At 40.3% G+C, this 23,338-nt stretch overlaps 2 protein-coding genes across 2 annotated transcripts; both read right to left on the reverse strand.

Annotated features, from left to right (window-relative positions):
• Nucleotides 1-407: 407 nt before the first annotated feature.
• Nucleotides 408-8,609, reverse strand: pa2g4b (proliferation-associated 2G4, b). Its single transcript, XM_028582485.1, has 13 exons — nt 8,358-8,609; nt 5,917-6,045; nt 5,730-5,835; nt 5,549-5,618; nt 5,279-5,371; nt 5,125-5,188; nt 4,954-5,032; nt 4,793-4,871; nt 4,563-4,696; nt 4,372-4,466; nt 1,667-1,794; nt 1,443-1,496; nt 408-1,351 (listed from the first exon to the last, which is right to left on the reverse strand). Exons 1-13 carry the CDS (start codon nt 8,443-8,445, stop codon nt 1,292-1,294), a joined length of 1,179 nt encoding a protein of 392 aa, XP_028438286.1. The 5' UTR covers nt 8,446-8,609; the 3' UTR covers nt 408-1,291.
• Nucleotides 8,610-9,414: 805 nt separating this feature from the next.
• erbb3b (erb-b2 receptor tyrosine kinase 3b) lies at nt 9,415-22,936 on the reverse strand. The gene is made up of 28 exons (XM_028583749.1): nt 22,608-22,936; nt 20,627-20,781; nt 20,353-20,539; nt 19,183-19,308; nt 19,030-19,092; nt 18,723-18,841; nt 18,143-18,284; nt 17,891-18,004; nt 17,687-17,804; nt 17,528-17,601; nt 17,048-17,138; nt 16,186-16,388; nt 15,871-16,003; nt 15,680-15,773; nt 14,844-15,001; nt 14,692-14,748; nt 13,933-14,074; nt 13,688-13,807; nt 13,463-13,561; nt 13,107-13,292; nt 12,856-13,011; nt 12,667-12,742; nt 12,407-12,553; nt 12,236-12,333; nt 11,746-11,922; nt 11,571-11,642; nt 10,967-11,258; nt 9,415-10,811 (listed from the first exon to the last, which is right to left on the reverse strand). Exons 1-28 carry the CDS (start codon nt 22,684-22,686, stop codon nt 9,895-9,897), a joined length of 4,395 nt encoding a protein of 1,464 aa, XP_028439550.1. The 5' UTR covers nt 22,687-22,936; the 3' UTR covers nt 9,415-9,894.
• Between the last annotated feature and the right edge of the window lie 402 nt (nt 22,937-23,338).

The following is a 23,338-nucleotide window of genomic DNA, read 5'->3' on the forward strand; positions in this document are numbered from 1 at the left end:
AATTCTCTGGCTCTTAATCTAGTTTTCTTCTGATTCTGGTCCAAATCACACAGATATCAACTACATACCACTACCACAAGCTATTTCATAAAGGTACATTCTCACTACATTGTAATAAGGGTTACACTAAGAGTACTTTTAAACCAATAAATAAAATATGTTAATGCTTATGCATTTCCCCCACCAAATATACATTTTCTTGTAGTAAAGTTTGCAGTTTGTTTCTTTATGATCCGTGGCTGGTATCTCTCTCAAGTTCCTGACTTAGCTTTTGATAAATGCTATGTAACAAGAGTAAAATAACTCGAGAAGAGTGATTCATTAATGTTCCAAATCCTGAAAAACAGACTTTCACTAATCAGGACAATCAGTTGAATACACACAACCCAAAAACACAACCATACAAATGATGTCAGGTGGCTTTTTAATGTTTCCAAAAATAGTCTCTGAAATTGGGATTTGTTTTACAAAAGCATCCATATATCTCACAGGTATGGAATTCTTATGTAAACAGACTGTCAGACTCACTGGTGGCACCACAAGACTGAATGCTGAATCCTTGGCAGGAGTTTTTTTTACCAGTTAAATTACTCAACCAGTATATTGTTGTCAGTTTTAGTTAGATGAGTAACCTACAGTAGATTCCTAGAAGTGTACACAATGTACAAGTAGACAGACCTTAATGAGAGCAGTATCAATGCAGTAATTGTGCTGAAGTGAAAAGTATTAATGACCAATGTCATGCTTATAACTTCAGGGTTAAAGACAGATGTTACAAATGTATCCCATGACAAGTTTACACTCATTTCAAAAAGCATGGCTTCTGATTTTTGACCCCAAGATAATTATCTAATGTCACACAATTACGCTGACACAGTATTGTGCATTCATCATCCTTGGAGACTCTCAAACTCATTTTATTTTCAATATCTTTCAGTCGTATCTACAGTTATTATGGAGAAAGGGACGAAGGCTCAAGGTCAGTCGAATTGTTAAATGTTCCAGTGAGTATTATGCCCTTGCACAAAATATCCTCTTTTGTAGCAGAGTTGGCCACTGTTAAGAGCACAAGGCTGTCTCAAAGACAGTTTGATTTACTAGGGATGGGTCTGTGTGTGTGTGTGTGTGTTATAGGTGGAGTGCCAGAAATTAGGAGCAGCATCATCCCAGACTGACATCAGTTAGATTCAGAGGTATTCACAGCGGCTACACCCGCAAGTGCCTCATACAGCTGGGACAGAAGGATTTGTGACGTCTGTTCTTTGGGTCATCAGATGTCTGTCAGAGAAATCTATTCTGCAGCTTCAGTCTCCATTGCCTGTCCGGTTGCGCTCTCAACAGTCTTTGAGGCCTTTAAAAAGAAAAAAATATTGAAATTAAAAAAAGGGAAACATTTGTAACATGTATTCTTATTTCATAAAACACTCTGCCCTGTAACTTACCTTCTTTTTCTTCTTCTTCTGAGTCTTACGACTGGCTGAGCTTTGAAGCAAAGCCTTTAAATAAAAAAGACAGACAATTACTTTCATAACCTCACAATACATCAACACATAATGGCTTTGAGAATGCCTAGTCGGCAAACCGAATGCTAGAGCGACCCCATTAGTCAAATCCATTATTTTTCGAGAAGTGAATGCAATACCTTATTCATCAAACAACATTTTACCTTCAGCTCTGCGTCCTCCACTTCATGCTCAGACTTGTAGAGTTCTGGCTCAAAGAGGCTGTTTGTGATTCGCAGAGGTCCATTGGCCATGAGCAGCACGGTGAACTTAAACTGGGCAACAGTTTCACCTGGACAAAGATGAGGTTGATGAAGTTACATTTAACAGTCCCACTTGGTATACACCTCATGTTTCAGTTCATAAGGCAAAACAAAGCATGGACACTAGTGCTGTTCATTAACTGATTAAAATGCATGGTCAAAACTAATTTGTTAGGATTACCCTTAGAATTGCATATTAGAGGAGGCATATGCCGATTCTTATAAACAATACTAATTAGATAGTTAGAAAGGCATATTTGTACATCCTATTTTAAAAAGCACTATAATTTAAAGACTGCGCATGACTGCATTTTTTGCAGAAGTACAATAATGCTGGAGAAATTTGCAAGATTTTTTAAATTAATGAACTGATTAGCTGAAGAAATGTTTTGACTTGTTAACAGCTGCTCAGACTGAAAATAGCATAAAAGCAAAAAACAAAACAACTAATATGTCTGAATTGCTGTAGTTGTGTTGCTTCAGGTATCAGTGAGACAATGAAATACAATCAAGGAAGTCCAGTTTGTACGATACATAGGTGAGTTTAAATGTTTATTAAAAACCCTAACCCTGCACCGCAATTTATAATCAGGTCCAGACAGTCCAGCGTTTTTCCTTTCACACAACAGCGTGCAGCAGACAGGACATGACGCGAATTACACTGCGTCGGTTCCTAATTTGGTCATAGACGACCGAGTCTCTTGCCGTTCATTAAATTTGTCTGCCGATTTTTGCGTCGGCCCTTACCGACAGAGTTCCCAAATCTCGGCGTCTCTCCAGTTACACTATCCAACTGATTTGGACATTTACATTCTTACATACAGCTCCGCCGGGTAATGTCTAGACCAGAGGTGTCAAAAGTATTCACAGTCATTACTCAAGTAGAAGTATAGATACTAGGGTTTGAAAAGACTTCTGTAGAAGTTGAAGTATCAACTCAAGCTTTTTAGAATTTGTATTTTATTTGAAATACAGACACACTTTTACACCGTTTAGCTTTCAGCATTTTAACCGTGTTTAATCCATCTACTAGCTAGCGGTAGGCTAACGTTACCTGCTGCCAAGTGTAGTATTAACTAGCATCCCGTGCGGTGATGTTTGAAGTATTTGTACTTCGTTACACCTCTGGTCTAGGGATGCACCGATCTGACTTTTTCAGTCCCGATACCGATACCAGGGCTTTGTGTATCTGTAGATACCGGATACCAATCCCGTTGCTGAATTAATTAATAAGACTAAAAAGGCACCAGACCTTCCTAACTAAGACAAAATAACATAGATGTAATGTATTGAATTCTTATTTATTTGTTATTTAAAAAACAATGGTGCATTCAAATCAAAAATATATATGTAATCAAACTTCTTAAAATAAAATTTAAATAAATAACAATAATGGGCCACCTTTAAATAGGTTTATAATGGCTTATTCTACTGTCAGGAGTACATAGAATATCACAAAAACATGTTAATGTCATCATGTTTACTAAAAGCTTCGATTACTAAAGGGTTTGGCTCCACGACATTATACGATAACTTTATATGAAGGAAAATCCATGAAACAGTTACAGAAGCTAAAACAATTTTTATTATGCAAACTGCAAAGTAGTAAAATAAACTCAAATTGAATGAATAGCCTACACATACAAACAACTTTAACATTGTTTCCCTTTCAAAACAAAATAGTTGTAAGCCATTTGTATAAACACTACCTTGGCCACAGGTAATTTTTTTTAAACAAAAAACTTCGGAACAACAGACGGTTCCTCTCTTGAGCACACGTTGTTCTGGTGTATCTCCGGTCTTTCTTCATTCTCTAGCTAACTTTCTTCTCGGTTCTTGAATGTGCAGTGGCCTACCGACTGGAGCCTCTCCCAGCTTAACAGACTGTTATGCTACCTGGCTAGCTAGCAGCTATAAGGTTACCCAGCATGCCGTTGGGCGGTGTACATTTGTAAATGTAAAATTATTAGTGGAAACTGTTTAAGTCACAAATTGTTATATGCTATGGTGTTTTATCCTTTTAAAGAGAGTTAGTTGTGGGTTATTAATTGTTTTGTTATAAAGTTACTACCATGAGTGAGAAGGGTACGCAGTTAACAGGGGTCCCGATGCTGCGACGGAGAAAAAAATTAAAACATAATCCGATCTAGCTATATTTTCGATATCCGATCCTAATATTGGATCGGTGCACCCCTACTCTGGTGTAGACAATTTCAGGTTTGCAGTACATGTGTTAAAAAGGGGCTTAAGACCACTGTCCAGCTGTTAACACCAGAAGACGACCGGCAGTCGAGTGACAACACTGCGGGGAATGAGGGGAGCGACGGCAGAAAGTTAGCCACGCTCCCCAGGGTTCCTGCAAGGCCAGCATCCTTTCCTTGTTGATTGACAACCAAGGCATTTCTCGTATGCATGGTTTATTAGAAGCTGGGACAGCCAGAAGGCTTAGCTGTAATCAAATCATGTAGGCCTAAAAAGAAATAATTTTACCAGTACAACCTGTGCAGTGACATTTTTCTACAGATTTAGGTACCATGTGAAGTTTGTCTATAAGATTTTTCATGGTCTCCAAAACCCGTTATTACATCCCTCATTGTTACACTCACCCTCTTTCTCATGCAGCACGTTGAATGGCTGCAGCAGCTCATGTTTGGCACACTCCACCACACCCATTCTGGCCTTGCCTTCATCCTCAAACGCTCTGAGGACACAAACAGAAAAATTATATTTTTATTAGGAGATAAAATGAAGAAATAAAAAAAGGTGAAATATCTGATCTGAAGTTTAAAGATTCTACCTCAGAGTGAAAGGCATTGTATCAAAGCGCCTCTCCATCTCACTGAAGAATGTCCGAGATGTTTTCATCTTTAGGCCGTACACCTTGTTGGGGTCTCGTTTGTAAACTGTGGTCCTCTGACCTCCATCCCTTGCCTGAATTTCAAAACATTATATCAAAAATATCTTTCCTTAAAAGACATTTGCAAAATTAAGCAAAACAATCAAATTCATACCAAAAATTCCTCTCACCTTCCCCTCTCCAGTGCTGATGAGCACATCCACTGCATATACCTCATGCACCTCAAACTCAGCCTTGTCATGGTCCTTTCTACAAAAACAAGGAACAAGGTCATCCACTGGTTATACACCCATCAGGTCTGTGACAGGAAGCACTTGCCGAGTGAACTCACTTTTGCTGGTCGGTTGGGTTTTGAATGATAGTTTTCTCCCCATCGATCACATGTTGTTTGAGCTGATGGGACAGCATGCCTGCACACATTGAAGGAGCCAAATTACATTCGGAAAATGTATATCATTGAAATCACAGAGCTTGAAGGTGCCAAATGCTCACAAACACTCACCTTCAATAGGGGAGCACTTAAATGACTTTGCAATCTTGTTCCAGGCTTCTGTGACCTGTGTGTTCTAATGGGAGAGAGACATAATGATGTTTGTTAGACGAGGTGTGTACAGTGATGCCGTCACTCTAGTCAGCGGTCAGGTTAGGAGCGTTACCTGGTTTCCTGGCTTAACAAGACGCAGAGCAGCCTCAGCACAGAGGTGAGCTGCTAAGATGACGTCAGCCTTCCGTCCGGTCAGTGGGTTGTCCTGAAGTGAAACAGGAGGAAAGTTAGAGGAAAGACTTACAAGGGACGAAATAAAGTATAACTAGCCGTTAATGGCGCGACTACCAGTAATCAAGTCAATTACATTTACAAACCATGGCTCTTGAGAATCAACCAATAAGCGCTGCAGCGCAGGTATAATTCAACAGCGATGACATACCTTGGTCACTCCGACAACGAAGCTGTGAGCCACATTGGAGATGAAGCCATCAACATGCACACCCAGATCACTGTGAACAAACGGAACAGGATAACAGGTAAGAAAGTCTGAACTGCAAATAAAATATAAACTATAATTTTTCTAGTACATGTGATGGACATGTATAAATTCGGCAGCTTACATTTTGACCATGTCCCCGTCCTTCAGTATGACATCAGAGTCACTCCTCAGAGGGGAGTGATGGCATACACAGTTATTAACTGAAACACAAGTAGGAAAAGCGATACCTGCGAAAGAGAGGGAGTGAATGAGGGAGTGCCGAGTAGGAGATGGTGACAGTGACTGATGAAATGCAACTAAAGATGTACCTTTCTTCATGTCTTTTTCCTTCTTGAAGATTTTCCCAGTTTCTGCCATGATGAAGGCATCTCCCTTTTCACACAGACTGAGCACGGAGACTCCAGCCATACCTGCCCCAACCACTGTCTTCAGAGCCTCTGCAAGACAAGAGATACAATGAGCCATGATGTAGCTTAAATGCTAGGTCAGTAACAGAGGGTATATAGTGCTGGGCTGCAACAACTAACCACTGTTTTTATTATCGTTAATTCTGTTGATTATTTTTTTGGGTCCGTCGATTAATCATTTGTTCCATAAAATGTCAGAAAAAAAAAAATAAAAAAAAAAAAATATATATATATATATATATATATATATATATATATATATATATATATATATATATACATACATACATACATACACACACATTAAAATTTCCCAAATGTTTAAAAGAGACATCTTTTAGGACATTTTCACACCTATAGTTTGTTTGCTCTGGTCCAAATCAGTTGATGAGTTTATTAACTTGGAGCATTTTCCCCTTGGTTTGCTTTGGTTTTTACAGTAAGAAAAATCCAAGCGTAGCAAAATGCATCACTACCAGCGATTACTGGTCAGATGTGTCTGGGGCGGGAGCAAGAAAGTAAATACAGGAAGAAGATACTGTGTTCTAGAGTAGTGCATATTTCTTGCATCTCCATGGTCAAACCAGCTCATTTCATTTCAATAACTGTTCAGACATTGGCGTCTGTTTTCCAACTTTAACAACAGCTAAACCACGGTTTGACCACGGAAATTCAAGCAACGGCGAGCTTGACCGCAGTCTATTTCTGTGAGAGAAACACTGCAAGATGCTACAGTTTGCTTGTTCTTGTTTGGTCTGCTTATGCGCATCCGAGTGAGATTGCTGTATTCACACCTGCCCAAAGGAACCGCACCAACGAGGAAAATGAACTGTAGTGCGATTCAACCGAACTAAATGAGGTGAAAGCCCCCTACATTTTTGTCTAACCCCTAGTCCAAAAATCATCTATTAATTGTCTGTCCGTTCACTCAACTGATCGTCTAATCCTTCCAGCACTATTATAGTTTGTACATTTTTCTGTACAAACTATCCACAGTAGTGGATAGATAGGATGGATAGTTTGGTCAACAGTAACACAAAGAATGACTCGTGCTTACTGTTCAAGGCTTAATTAATAGCTTGTGAGTGTTGACAGCAAGTTACACTGTGGACAACTCATTTGATTTAGACTAAGCTGATGTTACATTTAGTAGAAGATAAACATTTGACAGCTTGTCTGACAGCTGTTTATCAGCTTGAAATAGCATAATGCTAGTAGTAAATTAGATGTCTTAACTTCAGATAAGTAGGTCAGCTGTGATAAGCTACAATACAAAACCACAAGGACACAAGAGTGTCATTGATGTAAACCAGACTGGCAAATGAATTATGGCCAAACAAAGACTGCGGTTTAACTGGGCGACAGGTGTGAGTGAGTGTAACCTAAGAGTGTGAAGGTGTGCACGGTTGAAAAAGCATGTATGTGCTTAGCAAGCCTTCCCTGGATCAATTAAAGTTAAAAATGGTATACTTATACTTGTAAAAGTGTATACAACTTTATGAGCCCTATTATTATACTGGAAATAAAGGTGCAAACTGACTTTTGATACGTTTAGGTTTGATAGATTTAGATTTTATTTAACGTTACATTAACAACTCGTAATTATGACATCACACTAATTCTGTTGTGTGCATGTGGCCTTGAAAATAATTTATTGCGAAGTATATTTGCTTCCACCAAAAGTAATAACAGCATGTCAAGTTTACGATTCATGTTGGTGACTTAAAATCGAGTTTGTGTTTTTGTTTTATTCTTCAAAGTTCAATAAATAATGTATGTTTTACGTTACATTAACATTTCAGAGTACTGGGTATTTTAACTAGCTTCTGCTTAACGTTACTACTTTGGACAAATCTGATCTTACATAACATTTTTTTTGTGTCGATTTAAATAAGCTGTAGACTTAACGTTACATTTAAATGTCGTCTACTCAGTCTATGAAAAACCCCATATTGCCATTCAAATTTGCACTTGTCATTGTTATCTGTTACGTTAACGTTAGCAGTTGCAGCTAGCTAACGCTTGCTAGTAAGGTAACGTTAGCTCAGCCACATAACGATACGTACATAGCTCACCAGGCTAATGTGACAGCAACGGGTGGTTAAACAACTATGGGTTGCTATAAAGAAAATCTCGGTCTAAATATATAGCAAACGTTATGTTTAATTAATGTTAAACAAAGGCCCGCTTTCTAATATGATCTACCGTTGGCACTGCTGCGGCACATGGCACAGCTGCTGCCTGGGTAGTAACGTTAGCTAGCTGACACTACTAGCTAACAGACTGATCCTGATACTTATGGACATATTCAAAACGGCACGTTACCGCTACATTTCACTTACGATTCGCAATCTCGGCCCCCATCTTATACTTGGTGACCACCAAGTCATCGGCGATGGTCTGCTCCTGTGTCTCGTCATCTCCAGACATGTTGGCAGTGTGTCCACGAACTCAGAGTAACTTTTTCCCAAGCGGGTGTCAGTCAGTCACAGGATGGACCACGCTACTCACTGCGCCGGCCCGCCCGACTTCGGTAGACAGCCAACGGTCTCTAGATCCCGCCTGCTGCCAAAGATACACTCCGCAGTCAAGATAGTTCACGGCTTAGCTAGCTTGGTGCGTTGTCTACAACAGTTCTCTTAATCAATACATCCATGGTTACAACCCGAAAAGGCAAGGGTCATATTTTAAATCATATCATCAGCAGCAAAATTAGACCCTGACAATTAGATCCTGATTCATAGCCAACCTATTTATAATATACAATCTATTTAACCAACAGGATAATCTGCTGATATACAGTTTTTTTATGCATTATGTCTGTATTACATTTATGAAGAAAACAAAAAGGCTTGCAGAAACCAAAGATTAATAAATCAAGGGGACAGTAAGTGGATACATTCTGAAAGTATTGTTTCAGAGACAAAATAGAAATAATAAGGATGGGAAAGATTTGTAAATTGAGGAAATATAGACATGAAACAGTACCAACCTGTTCATTTTAACATACGGAAGTATGTTAAAATGAATACGAAAGTATACTTTGCTGTGGTAAAGTCTCTCATCTACGCACATCTCAAAATTACTTGCTAAATCGTTTTAACAAATTCACAGAATAAGTTGTGCTGAACCCTTTAACTTGATTTTAATGAAAACGGAAATGCAGAAGTAAATATCTCACTTCTCTCATCATCTCTGATCGGCCTCTGACCAAATCGCGCGCGAGTGCGTAACCGATGCGTTCACATGCCTCCATCTCATTTCTGCTGTTAATAGTGGATGGATAATAAGAATATAGCCTAATAATACATCCACGGTTTGAGCATGGATGTAGGCTATAAGGGTATGACCCAAAAATAAACAAGTGAATAAATATTTTCAAGTTGGTATTTTATTATTTTATTTACTAAACACAATATAGAAAGACAGCTTTACACAAATCACTGACTCAAATCACTCTGATATTTGCAAAATAATCGTATTTATTCATTTGTATACTAATTAATATTATAGTAAATCGTACAAAAAAGACTGCTCTTACAGAAATGGGACATGCTCAACTAATTTTACTGCCACAAACACAAGTAATGTAACAATGAATCAATAGTTAGTTAGTTGTAAGGTAAACTTTATGCCTGTTTTTAATCCAGGAACTGCTTACAATAGTACACTTTGGAGTGCCTGCTATAACCTTTATTTGATGGTTCTAACATCTCACAGGTGTTTTAGGCTACTGCATAAAACAGTGGAAAAAGACTCAAGGGTGTATTTCTTTTATCACTTTTATCTTTTAAAGTTTGTTGGACACTGGATTGATGAAAACTTTACAAAACAGGAACGAAAGTAATCATTCCTATGTCTCTGTCCCAGTCCGCGTTATTAGGTGCGTACAGCATCTGGCTTGAGGAACAGTCTGCTGTGCCAGTAGTCTGGGTTGTCAAATGATGTGTTGCTGCCAAGCTCCCCCATGCCAGCACACACCTTGATGTATCCCCTGATCCCTGCACACCTGCCACTGCCCATCTCCTCAGAAACAGCCCCGCCCTTCACTGGGAGGTTCTGGTAGTCTGGCTGCTCCCACCCACTGGGCACCACTCCAAATCTGGTCATCTCCTCATACTCCTCCACCATTTCTCCCCCAGATGTGAGCACATCTGGCCTAGGCATGAGCATACTCAAATTCCCCTGAAGTTCAGGTTGTTTATTTGTGTTGTGGTACTTCTCTTCTTCTTCCTCTTCCTCCTCAAGCTCTTGTTTCAACACCTCCACTATTTGGTCTGTTTCCTTTGCCTCTGCTGAACTCTTTGCAGATGTTTGACTCCCACGTCTCTCCCATGCTGGATCCTCTGCCTCCGCAGAGTCGGATCGCCTGATATCCATGTATTCATACCTTCCTATCCCTTGGGTTGCCTGTCCTTGGTCATCCACAGCTCTGATCCCACTATCAGTGTCCCCATTAATCTGATGTTTATCTGTGGAGTCTCTCTGTTCTGCAACACTTCTTTCACAATCCTCACCTACTTTTTTACTCCTTACAGCTGAGATTGGTGTCACAGTTTCCACATGTGCTATGTCCTCTACAGGTAATGGAGCCATGAAGGTTGGTGAGGGTAAAGGTGAGGTTATACGACGAACTGCCACAGAATTGGCCTGTGATAAGATGCTGCTGATAGAGCAAAGAGGAGCACCAGACCCTTTGCTCATGATTTCATACTCCTGGGAGGCATTTATCACCACAGGCGACATATTATTCTTGTGTCTTGAGTGTCTTCGCCCAGAATGAGGGACTCTACAGGCTGTGCGCCATGACAGAATGTGTAGAAGGAAGAAGATCAGGGGAAGAAAGCCTTGATTATTATTTATGCTATTTAATGTACCAATTATTTTCCAAAACAGTCAAACAAATAAAATGATCAGTCAGCATGCTCCCATCTTAGTGCTGGTAATTTACCTCTCTCTGGAGTAACAGGTGACCCAGCCAGGACATAGCCATAGTGGTCCACCTCCTCCTCTTCCTCTGCCGTCCACACCTTATACGAGGACGGACTTGATGCTGATGAGAGTTTCCTGTGCTGGCGGATGGATAGACGGGGAGTTCCCCTCTCTGAGCCAAATCTGGCCCTGTGAAGACTCCCAGTTCGTAAACCTTCCTCATGCAGCTCGGCATCTCTGCCGCTCCCCCTGAATTCTAACCCCTCGGGCAGCGTCCGCACTGAGCTCAGTCGAGACCTCTGAAGCCACAGCTGAGACAGAAAGGCAAAGACATGAACTGGTGCAGCAGCTCACAGAAACGTATCCTATTTTTCTTTAAACAAAACCAGTGGGACCAGAATGGCACATTTAATGTAGCTCACTCCCTGAGGTAATGACCTACTGGCAGTGCTATAAGTAATATTAATTTTATTACGGGTTTTGGCAAATTGTAGCAATAATGCTGATTAAAGAGAAGCTGTTCAGAGGTACAGCTAAATGTATCCACTGTATCACATGTGCAATTACAGGGTGGGAATGTGTTTGTTTGCATACATTTGTGTGAATGTGTAAGTCTGTATCACCTGGCGGATGCTGTCGACAGGGCTGGAGGTCATTGGCAGGTATCCAATGGGTCCGGCCTGTGAGGTACCACTCTACAAATCCGGGAAGGAAAAGTGTTATATGCTTGTTTCCTTTGCCTCTGATCTAGTCCCAACGGTCCCAAAAGAGTATCAAATCTAAGGTGTATTTCATTACCCTGTAAGAATTAATCCGTGAACGAGACAAACTCCAAGATGGAGAGTGTTGGAGAGGAGGAGTAGTCAAACCATCTTCTAGTCCCTCCTCGTCCTGATCTTCAAAATCTGTCCCCAGAAGCCCTCGCTCCGATTCTCTTCGATGGATCTCTACTGGGTCAGATTCTTCCCCTTCCGACTACAGAAATACATGGAAGTACAAGGTTTAAAATCTTAACATGAATCCAACATATTATAAGATAATATAAATCCCCACTGCTTACTGGCCTAGGTGGTCACTAAGGCAATCCACAGATACATTTAATCCTAAGGATTCACTTTGCCACATGTATGTTTTAACATTAAAACATGATTTATAAACCATGCCAACAACAAAGTAGGGGGTCCCTGCTCCATCTCTCTTTCAGTTAAGGGGTCCTTGGCTTAAAAAAACATTGAAGACCCCTGGTCTAAGTAAACAGCTGTAAGATAAATGACAATGATAGCCTCACCTTGATGACAAGGTATCTAGGTGGGTCTCTCGCCATGCGAGTAAAGTCACTAGCCAGCTCTTTGAAGGTTGGCCTTATATTTTCATCAATCATCCAGCCTAAAGAGAAGACATTTTAGATCATATATTTGTGTGTTTGTGCATACTGGTTGCAATGTTTTATCACACTCACATTTAACCATGACCATGTAGACGTCTATAGTACAGATGTGGGGCTGTGACAGTCGTTCGCCCTTCTCCAGCAGACTCGGCACCTCTTGAGGCTGCACGGATGCATACGGCTCCGCCCCGAATGACATCATCTCCCACACTGTCACCCCTGTCCGGGAAGAGAGAGACGCCATATTTAAAAGCTCCCTGCCAAAAGTGAATTTTTTGGTGAATACTATATAACACTACACACACTCACAGCACAAACATACAGTCTCTTACCATAACTCCAAACATCACTTTGATGTGTATATCTTCTAAACAAGATGCTTTCCAGTGCCATCCATTTTATGGGTGTCTGGATTAAGAGACAAATTGCAGATAAGCCATTGGTTTTGTTTCCAAGACAGTGTGAAAAAACTGTGACTTTACAACTTAAAGTGTTTCTTGAACTGAATGAGTCATCACAACCTTGGTGTCAGTGTAGACATATTTCTTGTCGTCAGGATAAAGGAGGTCTGCTACACCATAGTCAGAGATCTGGACCTGGTAGTCGTTCTTCAGCAGGATGTTGCGGGCAGCCAGGTTCCTGTGGACCATGCAGTGCTCCTCCAGGTAGTACATACCCTGAGACACAAATACAGTATATGCCCTATATATTCTGAGAGCTTATTCATAACATTTGGTTGCTCAAACAATTCTGTAATTCAAGATGCACTCACTTTAGCAATCTGCACACACCAGTTGAGCAGGCGCTGGGGGTCCAGGCTGTTCTTATGTTGCCTGATGTGCTCCAGTAAGGAGCCCTGCGGACTAAGCTGGGTCACCAGTTGTAGACTGGGACCTGGGCAAATGCCCAGCAGCCTAACGATGTAAGGATGGTCCAGGCTGCCCATGGACAGCATATGCTACACAGAAAGCAAATTGAAAAAAACACTGTTTACATTTTTGACAATTATATCATACATTTATTGTTCTTTGGTGTTTTTTGTATGAAATGTTATACATATGTCACATTAATTGCTATTTCTGTGATGTTATAACTTCTTTCAAGAGTTTAATGAGCTCTGATTCTCACATCGGTGATCTCAGTGAAGGTCTGTCGGCCTGAGGTATCCTGAATGGTCTTAATGGCCACAGGGATCTTCACTGTCTCTCCCTCCGGAGTCCAGAACCCCTTAAACACAATTACATGTGCCGCAGCAGTCACATCAGTTCACATGTCTCACACTAAAACTATAATAGCACACAAATCAGTGAATAATTAGTGGATGTGCAAAAAGACAAAGAGGTTAATAAATACCTTGTGAACTGTGCCAAAAACTCCCAAGCCAAGGGCTTTGATTTTTTTCAACTCAGAGGGCCTAAGGATGCGGGCATGAACCTTGGTTCCTTTCTCTCCGGGACCGAGTAGCTCAAAGCTCTGCCAAAAAAACAAGAATAATTCCCAGAGAATTTGTATCTCTCTTTGACAATAAATGCATGTAGCAGTCAAAGCAAAGCAAAGCAAAGGCATCTCACGAGGTTAGATGGTCTCTAAAGTCTTACCTCTCCGCTCTCCAGGTACCTCCTCATGGCTCTCTTGCGGCGGATGGCCAGGCCTCGTTGGTATAGCACGCCCAAGAAAAACAACACTAGGCAGAAAATCAAGCCAGCCGGGACACCTAAAGCTATACCTGTGATCTGACCACTGCAGAGTGAAGCAGAGAGAGATGCTAATGTGGTCATGCAAGGTGGAACTATCAGAAACAGAACTACATATTCACATTCATAAATCACGCTAACAAAAGCAAAACAGTGCAGGAAGTGGTAGGTAAGAAACCTTTTTAGTTTTTACATTAGTTTTGTGTATGAATTCTATAGGATATAATGACTTCTCAGTAATGATGTCAAAGATCACAGGCATGAGCACACTAGCTGACAGCACTCAAATGAGATATGTGAATTATAACATATGCAAAGGATAGCAATGTTAAAAAGGTTTTGCATAGTTTCACATAACTGTATAAAGAAATATTAGGAAAAACAGAAAGAAGCATAGGACTGCAGAGATTTTTGCAGAGTTTATCACCCTGCTCTGTTGGCAGAGAAGATGGAAGAGACGGACAGAAGAAAAAAGGGTCATTTAGGGTCTTAATATGATCTGTATGTCTTTGTTTTTTGGAAAATACTTTTATGGCCAGTTTTAGTTTCTATTTTCAGTATCATAATAAAAGGTCTGACTAAATTGGCACCGTGAGTTAGATAGATCACACATATTGACTGCAGTGTAGTGTTTCATATTCACCAGCAGGGGGAAACACTCACCTGCTAACTGCCAGCCTGCCTGCCTCTAAACAATCATTTAATCCTGGACCTGAGCATCTGTAACAGATAAACACATCATTGATTTGATAATTGTTACATATCTACAGATGAACACGTGAAAATACACACTTATACTTTGAGTCAAGTCTCACCCCTTTGTGCAGTTGTGGTGACATGGCTCACAGTGATTTTCCCTGTTGGGGTATTTAAAGATCAGTCCCCTCAGTCCATCGTTCACCCCAGCTGGACAAGAGGACATGCAGTAAGGACCATCTCGAAGGTTGGCACATGCCACACACTTGTCTGCACCCTACCAAAGAAAGAGAGGAAGGCAGAAAAATATGGGCGACATTAAAACAGAGTGAGATTATGTAAAACTCTATCATGCATTCAAACCTGCAATGAACAATGACAGAAATGACAACTGCCTTTGTGTAGATTCCAACACCGAATACATGATTTAGACCATTAGCTACTGCATATGAGTTTTTAATATAATGGGCAAGGAGTGGCAGAGAGCCAATACACAATTTCCTCAAACTTCATCAGCATTTTGTTGAGATTTGTTGCAGATTTAAAAGGTTTAAAGTTGTTTGAGAAATACAAATCAAATTTCTTTCAATAGATGGTCAGCATTGCTCATGTTCTTCTAATGCAGAGCAAACAATACATTGTGTCTAGACAGCATTAATATTACTGTATCAAGGGTGTACTTTTGGGTTCAGGGGTGGGGAGACATAGTAGGATTTTGAGGGTGTTTGAGGTTGACACAACCTCCTATCCCCAGTGGAAATTACACCCTTGTACTGTAGACTGTGAAATCTGACTACATTAAGACACAAAACCATTGTAGTTGGACATATTTTAATAGTTTTTGTTGAGTCATGCCCCCCCATAATATATATCATAATATTATGAGTGTGTAAATGCAAGCGTGAATTCATACAAAGACACTGGGCCACAGTTTACTATCAAAGAAAGTGATTACCAGTCCAGTACAGCTGGCTTTCCCACTCTGAGGCTTACACTCTGGATGACAGGCAACACACTCGCCATCAGGTCCTGCAAATTCCCTTGGAGATCTGGGTACACAATATTCAAAAAATATATAGTGAGATAAAATGAATAAATTCAACACCAGTAAAAATATCAACACATACTGTACATGTATCTACTAACCCAGTGTGGAAATTACAGCTGCCCACACATGTGCCGTCTCGACTGTAGTTCCTACAGGAGAGACACTGGTCGGGCCCCGGGCCCCAGCAACCTGAGTCTGAACAAAGCGGGTCACACACATGGCCCTCTGCAACTGCACACACAACAATGTGAGAAAAACATCAGGAAACTGAAGAAGAAGATGATGTATAATAGTATAATATATTAATATATCGATTGATAAAAGTGTATAGTATAGTTTGTTTGGATCAAAGAATAACAAAAGATAACATGTTTCATTTGAATCATGGACAGGTTTTTTCTGTCTCGCCTTACCACACTCTGCCAGCGGCCTGTTGTTGTTGAGGTTGTTGACTCGAATTCTGCGGTCCCTAAACAGCTGTGCCCATTTTACAGAGTGGTGGTAACAGAGGTTGGCATTCTGACTGATGTACACACTGCCGTCACTGATTTCCCGGAGAGAGCGCAGACCCAGTGAGGTAAGAGTGTGGATGCGCATCACCATCAGAGAAAAACGCCTTTGGTTGGAGGGATGGAGGATGGAGGAGGACACAGACAAAAAGTTAACAGAAGAAAAAATAATGTTGTAGTTCTAAGCCAAATGGCATGCTGCAGCTTGGGGGACTGCGTTATAGGGATCACACACACACACACACACACACACACACACACACACACACACACACACACACACACACACACACACACACACACAATCCATACTTGTTCACAGCTGTGAAGCACAGAGAAAGAGAGAAAGAAGAGGGAGGTTAGAAGGTGTTAGCACATGGAAACACTGGGGCTTATCATGACGTGTTAACACAGAAAGCAACTTAGAGCAGATAGGGGGGTGTAGAGTGTGTGAGAGAGCAGTGATGACACATGGTTATGTAACACTTAACATGTAATACAGATAAATATGAGTTCATGCGGAAACACAAGAATCAGAACCAGCCTAAGGCATAAAGCAGGTTTGATATAAGTTTAACATTACATCACTGTGGCTTTATTACCGTTTTAATATCTGTTCTTTCCATATGAAAAAATATTTGTTTCATCAGGTTAATTTATTGTTTTTTTATGGATTTCATTTTCGGGTACATCAACTTTCCTGGCTCCAACTGACACACTAACAAACATGCACATCAGTGTTTACAAAGCCTTATACAAGCCTTACTTGTAGAGCGACCTCCCTTGAATGGTGGTGAGACTCGAGAAAACAGACAGATCATTCAGTTCTTTGGGCCACGACTGGATGTTCAGGATATCTGACAATCAAACACAGTTTTGATTGTTTAAAACCATTAATAGCATATTGCATAATACTGTAATGACAATTTTCAAGATTATTAGATGGATGAATGCATTAGGCGTAGAGAACAAGAGCACATGCTCTGCCGTCATGTATCCAAGACTTATTTCTCTTTACTGTATTTATTTATAAGCAGCTGTATTATCATGTGGCTGAATGTAACTTTGAGAAAATTGAGCAGTCTAAATTCTTTTTAAATAGTACTAAAATGAATTGAAAACCTACTTGCATGCTTTGATTTATTTGTTGTAAAGTATTAAATACTAGCTATAATTTCAAGTTCAGTCTGCTATAACATGCAAAACCATAACCAAACATAATGATCCATTATTAGTTCATACAAACCTGTTATTTCTCTGACGGTGCGGAACACTTCCAGCTTTTTGGCATCCAGGGGCGGGATGTTTTTGAAGTCATCTCTATAAAGAATAAAAACACACAATATGAACATGCTGACTGTACAACACTGCACTCGGAGACCCTTCAGGCAGGGCAGACAATTACCCAAGAATCCCTGTGACCAGGAAGTGAAGGCTGCCCTGGATCTTGGTGCAGTTGACAAAGCTGTCGATGTTGCTGGAGTCCACCGTCTGTCTGTGTTCAGCGCCGGTGCCTTCACACACTAAAGGGATGACCAAACCACACCATTAGCTTTGATGACTGACAAATAAACGCAGTGTAAGTACAAAGTATTTCTTAAGTGTCCACCTTTGGGGCAGAGTCCACTGCAGAGCTCACACTGCCTCTGGCCTTCTCTCTCCACCTCCATCTTGTCTGGAGGACAAACGCTCACACAGGAGCTACCGTCCACCACAAAATGGGCTATGAAGAAAACAAAACAAAAAAGACACTGTCTATAAACTATAGGAAAGACAGAATAATCACTGGCAATGTTTAAGACCCAGCAGACATCAGGTCTATAAAAGTACAAAAACACTCAAACAAACACAGGTCACTCACTGGGACACTGGGAGACACAGATGGATCCGTACTGATATTTGGCGTTAGGGTTGGTCTCCATTTGAAACGTTTGCTTGTTATAGATCAAAGTTTGGGGGCACTGGGGTACACAGGCTCCAGAGTCGTTAAAATGACGACATGCCTACACAGGTACACAGAAACACACACACACACAGACACTTACATTTAACGAATTGAGATATCCATTTAAAAACAGTGACGTCCCTGCCATTATACTTGCTATATCATCAGCATGTCAGCATTGTATTCGTAAGCATATTAGCATACTAAAAGTTAGCATTTAGCTCAAATCAAAAGAGCGTGCATAGTTTCTAATTGCATAAAATCCACTTGTATAATGTTCTTAAAAACTTTGACTTTCAAGTATGTACTGTATATTACAACAGAATTGAATGTGATTGGAAGCATACATTGAAAATTAGGAAGCTCATACAGGAGGCTTTCTTTCCAGTTTTGGGGAAAAAGCCTTCTTTTTAGCCTCCTTTGTTACAAATAAAACACCTACAGTATAGTGCAAAGACTGCCTTTCTCTTCATTTTATCAAAGATGGAACACTTACAAAACAGTCCACGTCCAGAGGGCCTTTACATCCTGCTGCACACTCTATGTGACAGCAGTCCCTGGGGCTCGTCCCAAAACAGCGACCATTACACTGTGGCGCGCACACCGTCTTAGTCACTGAGACACACAGGAGAGATGGGTTGAACAGAGGTCAACAATGTGCATGTGTGTGTGTTTATGTCTTTGTGTGTGCCTCTCTCTCTATGTCTCTGTGTATATCTGTCTATGAAGAGAGATTCAGGAGGAGAAAGAAGGAGGAGAAGAAGAGAGAAGAAATCAGGGAAACAGAACAATTGGACACTCACAGATCTGACATTGGTCCTTATTTGGCCCCCAGCAGTATTGTCCACAAGATTTGTGGCATGGGCCTGAGAGAGAAAGACATGCAGTACTTATAAGAAAGAGACAATCTAGAGATCATTTGGGGATATGTTAATTATGACTATCCCAACACCGACCTCTCTCTCCATTGTACTGGATGTCAATTGGAGCACTGTTGTCCCTGATGATGTCTTGCCAGAAGATCCAGGGACCATAACTCAGGTACTTGTTGTTGATAATCTGCACTCCTCCCTCCAGAATATCTGTGAAGGGTGAGAAACAATGCAGAGAGAGAGAGAGAGAGAGAGAGAGAGAGAGAGAGAGAGAGAGAGAGGGGATATCTTTGGCAGATGTTATGGTAACACTTCAGATTGCAGCCCACAAATTACAGTGTAAATATTGTGTATTGAAGAGCATGAAGACAAAACAAGCAAAGAAAATAGTTACACTAAAATATATATTTATTTGTATGATTTGGAGAAAATAGTTACACTAAACTATATATTTATTTGTATGATTTGGAGAAAATAGTTACACTAAACTATATATTTATTTGTATGATTTGGAGAAAATATTGCTTTGGTCAAGTCTATCGTCGTTATGCATGTGCATGGTTCACTCATTCTGTAGCAGTATTAACTGCATATTTAGCAGCTCTTTATTAACATTTTTGAGAGGCAGTAAATCCACCATTTTGTTTTGTTTGTCACAAATCTTATTTTGAGAGAATATTACAGGTGTTTTAAGGAAAATGCTCTAATGCTTGGGAGATTCAGTAATGTTATTAGTAACACCTGTGCTTTTCCTGCTATGACGAGACAAAATACCTGCTGTGAAAAAGGTCTCTTAGACAGATATTGGATAACCTGCTATTAAAGGATGCCAGAGATTTTGGGAATGGAGGAGGGGAATTGAATCCCCGCACTCACTCACTGCCATAAATCCCCACCTCTAGTTTTTATAGCATTTAAGAAGACATCAAGAAATAGCTGACAATGAGTATCCATTGAGACTGTGAGTTTCCCTAAATGTTTCCAATATTTTGTCCTGCCACACTTTCAAAGAATGAGTAACTGTCACATCTGTCTTTTTCTGCCCATAAAATGGCACATTTTATGTTTCTTTCCACAGTAATTCCTTACTTAGAAGAACAGCACGACCTACAATTCTTGTGTGGTGCTACTGAGTTAAATGCCTTTGTTCTCACTGTTTTAAATGCCTCAGATCTCAGAGAAGCACATTGTACACCTCGCATATAGGACACATTTTTTGTCCATGCTTCTGTTTTATCGGTTAACTTTCTTTACCTGTCAGATTTGCGAGCCCCAGCTGCCGCAGGCCATTGGAGCCGTCTTTGGGGTAGTTTATTAAGACAGAGAGAGCAAAGCGTCTCTCATAAAGGCTGTTTCCTCTGATAACCCGTAGTTGTCCCAGAGGAATCTCCTGAAAGTGGTTCATTGCAATGAGGACGTAGCCAGTCACCTCGCGGATGGTCTGGAGGGAAAAGAGGAGTACACTTCTACACATTGTGCATACAAATCAGGTGAAAGACAAGGGAGAGAGGAAGGTGAATGTTTTTACCTTGAGGAAGGATAAGTCCCAGTTACTCTCAATCTGAGTGATCTCCAGGTTTCCCATGATGATCTCACAGCCATCATACCGTTCCTTAATCAGGTTGTACTGAATCTCCTGAGACCCGGTGGAGCTCAGTCCATTCTGCGTACCGAGACACACCACTGAAATATACAGGGAAAAGAGACGCATATTAATAAGTTTGACGAAAACAGGGGACACTCAAAGGGTCGATCAGGGACTGGTGAAGAGAGTTGTGGGTCAATGTATCACTTTTATTTACTATAGGCTACTACGTACATGTTAAAGGACCATGCCAATGGTTTTGGATGTTTAGCCTAGTTTTACCATGTTTAGTACAGACACATGTACTCTACATCACAGCTAACTTATTTGCAAACTGTTTTTGAATGTGTTTTTCCTGTCTGATTTCTGTTCATTTCTGTAACGCTTGAAAATTAATTAGCAAACTTCTTTGAGTTGCGCAATTCCCCACAGTGAACATCAAGTCTGTATTATGTATTTTGTCAGTTACATTATCACTGTAACATGATGCACTGCATTACAATGCAACTATTATGTGATTTTGATTTTTGATTGTTGGGGCTATTTTGTTTCTGCAGTATTTATGAGCTTGGTGTGTCTTCCTGATACTATGTGTGTTGCTATGTTGGCTGGAGAGTTTGATGTGAAGCACAGTAAAACAGGCAGGCTGTAACCCTGGTACATGGAGCAGTCCAGGCCCGGGGCTGATGGAGTGGAGGCCGAGGGTTGAGGGAGAGGGGCTTTTCTCAGACAAAGTTCCTCATTGTGATAAAGCTATAAATGTGGACAGTGTGTCCCAATGACTGAAGAGTGATGCAGTGACAGACAGTGCTTCTGTGTGTGTGTGTGTGTGTGTGTGTGTGTGTGTGTGTGTGTGTGTGTGTGTGTGTGTGTGTACGTATGTAGCCTATGTGTGTGTGTCTGAGGGATCTGCCTTGCTGAGATCATACCAACAGACAATGAGCTGTGTGTGAGTAAGACTTTCTGGCAGAGGGAAAGGAAATATCGGGGAACATGCACACCATCTCGTACTGACCAACAAAAACTGTGGCGTTGGCCTTTATGTGCAAAAATGAGGCACCTGCAGCCGTCAACATAAGTCACATTTCCTGTCTTCATTGGGAACATGCCGAGGTATAAACCAGAATCTCCCAGCTACACTTAAGTAAAGTGGATCCCCTCCATAAACAAACCTTAAGCCTGGTTGTGTGTGTTTTTATGGAAAATTGCACGTTGACAGATGACTGTAGCGTAACCCATATGTTCATACAGTTATTTATGCATGGACCTCTTGAGTAAACATAGAATATAAGTGGAATGCACAGCTTATATGGGAGAGATGCATGAGCCTTCTGACTATAAGGGCAAATAAAACTCACATGCATGCACAAAACACATGCACAACCACACCTGCATTATAATCCAAACAACTTAATTACCTTTTGATAAGAAAATTTGTGATTTTCATTTAAACAAAAACAATCATCTGCAGATTGCATACATCAACATCAAAAGAACTAGTTGTCTGGACCCAGGACACAGTAGCTTTTTACAACTGGGGTCATGCAGGCTATTTTGTCTGCACCAGGGCATTAATGTTGCTGCCAGTCAGCACTAGCAGTTTATAAAATGTTGATATATTGCTGCATTAAGGGATTAAAGGAAAGAAGAAAAACGGGTTAATAGTTTATAAGATGTACCTATCTTAACCACTGACAAGTCTATTTGGCATCCATGTTAATTATTCCATGATATTATAAAATATAGTTGCATACCATGTTAGAAGCTGTGCCTTTTAAGGCAGACAAATGCTGAAGAGTACCAGCCAAAAGGTGAATTCAAGCAGAAAACCAAAACTAATCAGTTCCTGATTTAAGTCTCTTATTATGAAATGAATTATTAAAACAGGCTAACGTTTCTTATATGGATTTATAAATCCCCCTACCTTCATGGGTTTGGGATGATGCTGTTTGTAGCCTCCATGATAATGTCCCACACAGTAATATGACTCCCCACTGGATCATGTCGATGTCGAATATATTTTGTGATTATATGTTATCATATCACATAGGTCTAGGTAGTTCCCCAAGGAGCCAATGTTGGATGTAAAAAAATATATAGCCTATATATATATTCCGGTTCCACGCTTTATCTCTGGAAGACGAGAGAAAAATAAAATCCAGTATCATGTAAGTGAAGGAGAAATGCAACTCCTTTAAAACTTAGCACAAAACATCAGTAGTAAGAGCAGATAAATCGCGCCAATTGCAAAACTGAAAACAACGAACAAGTGGCAGTTGATGTTGACGCTGGGTTTCCCCTCCCAGAGAGGGACATCATTGGCCAGGAGCCCGATTTATTCACCAATCAGAGACTGGTCCGTCTATTATAGTATATTTACAAGCTACTGCCTCATTTGTTGCACTGAGCATCCAAATGCGTAAAATTCTGTTAAATGTATGTAGGTTTTGTTTTTGTTTCAACAAACAAAATACAAAATATAAAGTTGAAGCTGAATAACAATTATACCTTTATGCCAAGTTGACTGCCTTTGTGTATAAATTAAAACCTATAAGCAGTTTCTAATATGGCGACAAAATGCTTATAATCTAAACCTTTTGCATGTGCATTAGTGTGAACACTATACCCTATATGTCCCTTTATTTGCAGTTATTT

Source organism: Perca flavescens, chromosome 7 (genome assembly GCF_004354835.1).
Source record: "Perca flavescens isolate YP-PL-M2 chromosome 7, PFLA_1.0, whole genome shotgun sequence".
Taxonomy (NCBI): domain Eukaryota; kingdom Metazoa; phylum Chordata; class Actinopteri; order Perciformes; family Percidae; genus Perca; species Perca flavescens.

Coding starts and splice junctions, on each gene's coding strand:
- pa2g4b (XM_028582485.1), bottom strand. CDS start 8,445: ATGTCTGGAGATGACGAGACACAGGAGCAGACCATCGCCGATGACTTG. Junction 1,795..4,371: donor CGTGCTGCATGAGAAAGAGG/GTGAGTGTAACA, acceptor ATCTTTGTCCAG/GTGAAACTGTTGCCCAGTTT. Junction 1,352..1,442: donor AGAAGAAGAAGAAAAAGAAG/GTAAGTTACAGG, acceptor TTCTTTTTAAAG/GCCTCAAAGACTGTTGAGAG.
- erbb3b (XM_028583749.1), bottom strand. CDS start 22,686: ATGATCCAGTGGGGAGTCATATTACTGTGTGGGACATTATCATGGAGG. Junction 19,093..19,182: donor CCAGTACAATGGAGAGAGAG/GTCGGTGTTGGG, acceptor TTTCTCTCTCAG/GCCCATGCCACAAATCTTGT. Junction 17,139..17,527: donor CACCGTCAGAGAAATAACAG/GTTTGTATGAAC, acceptor TTTGATTGTCAG/ATATCCTGAACATCCAGTCG.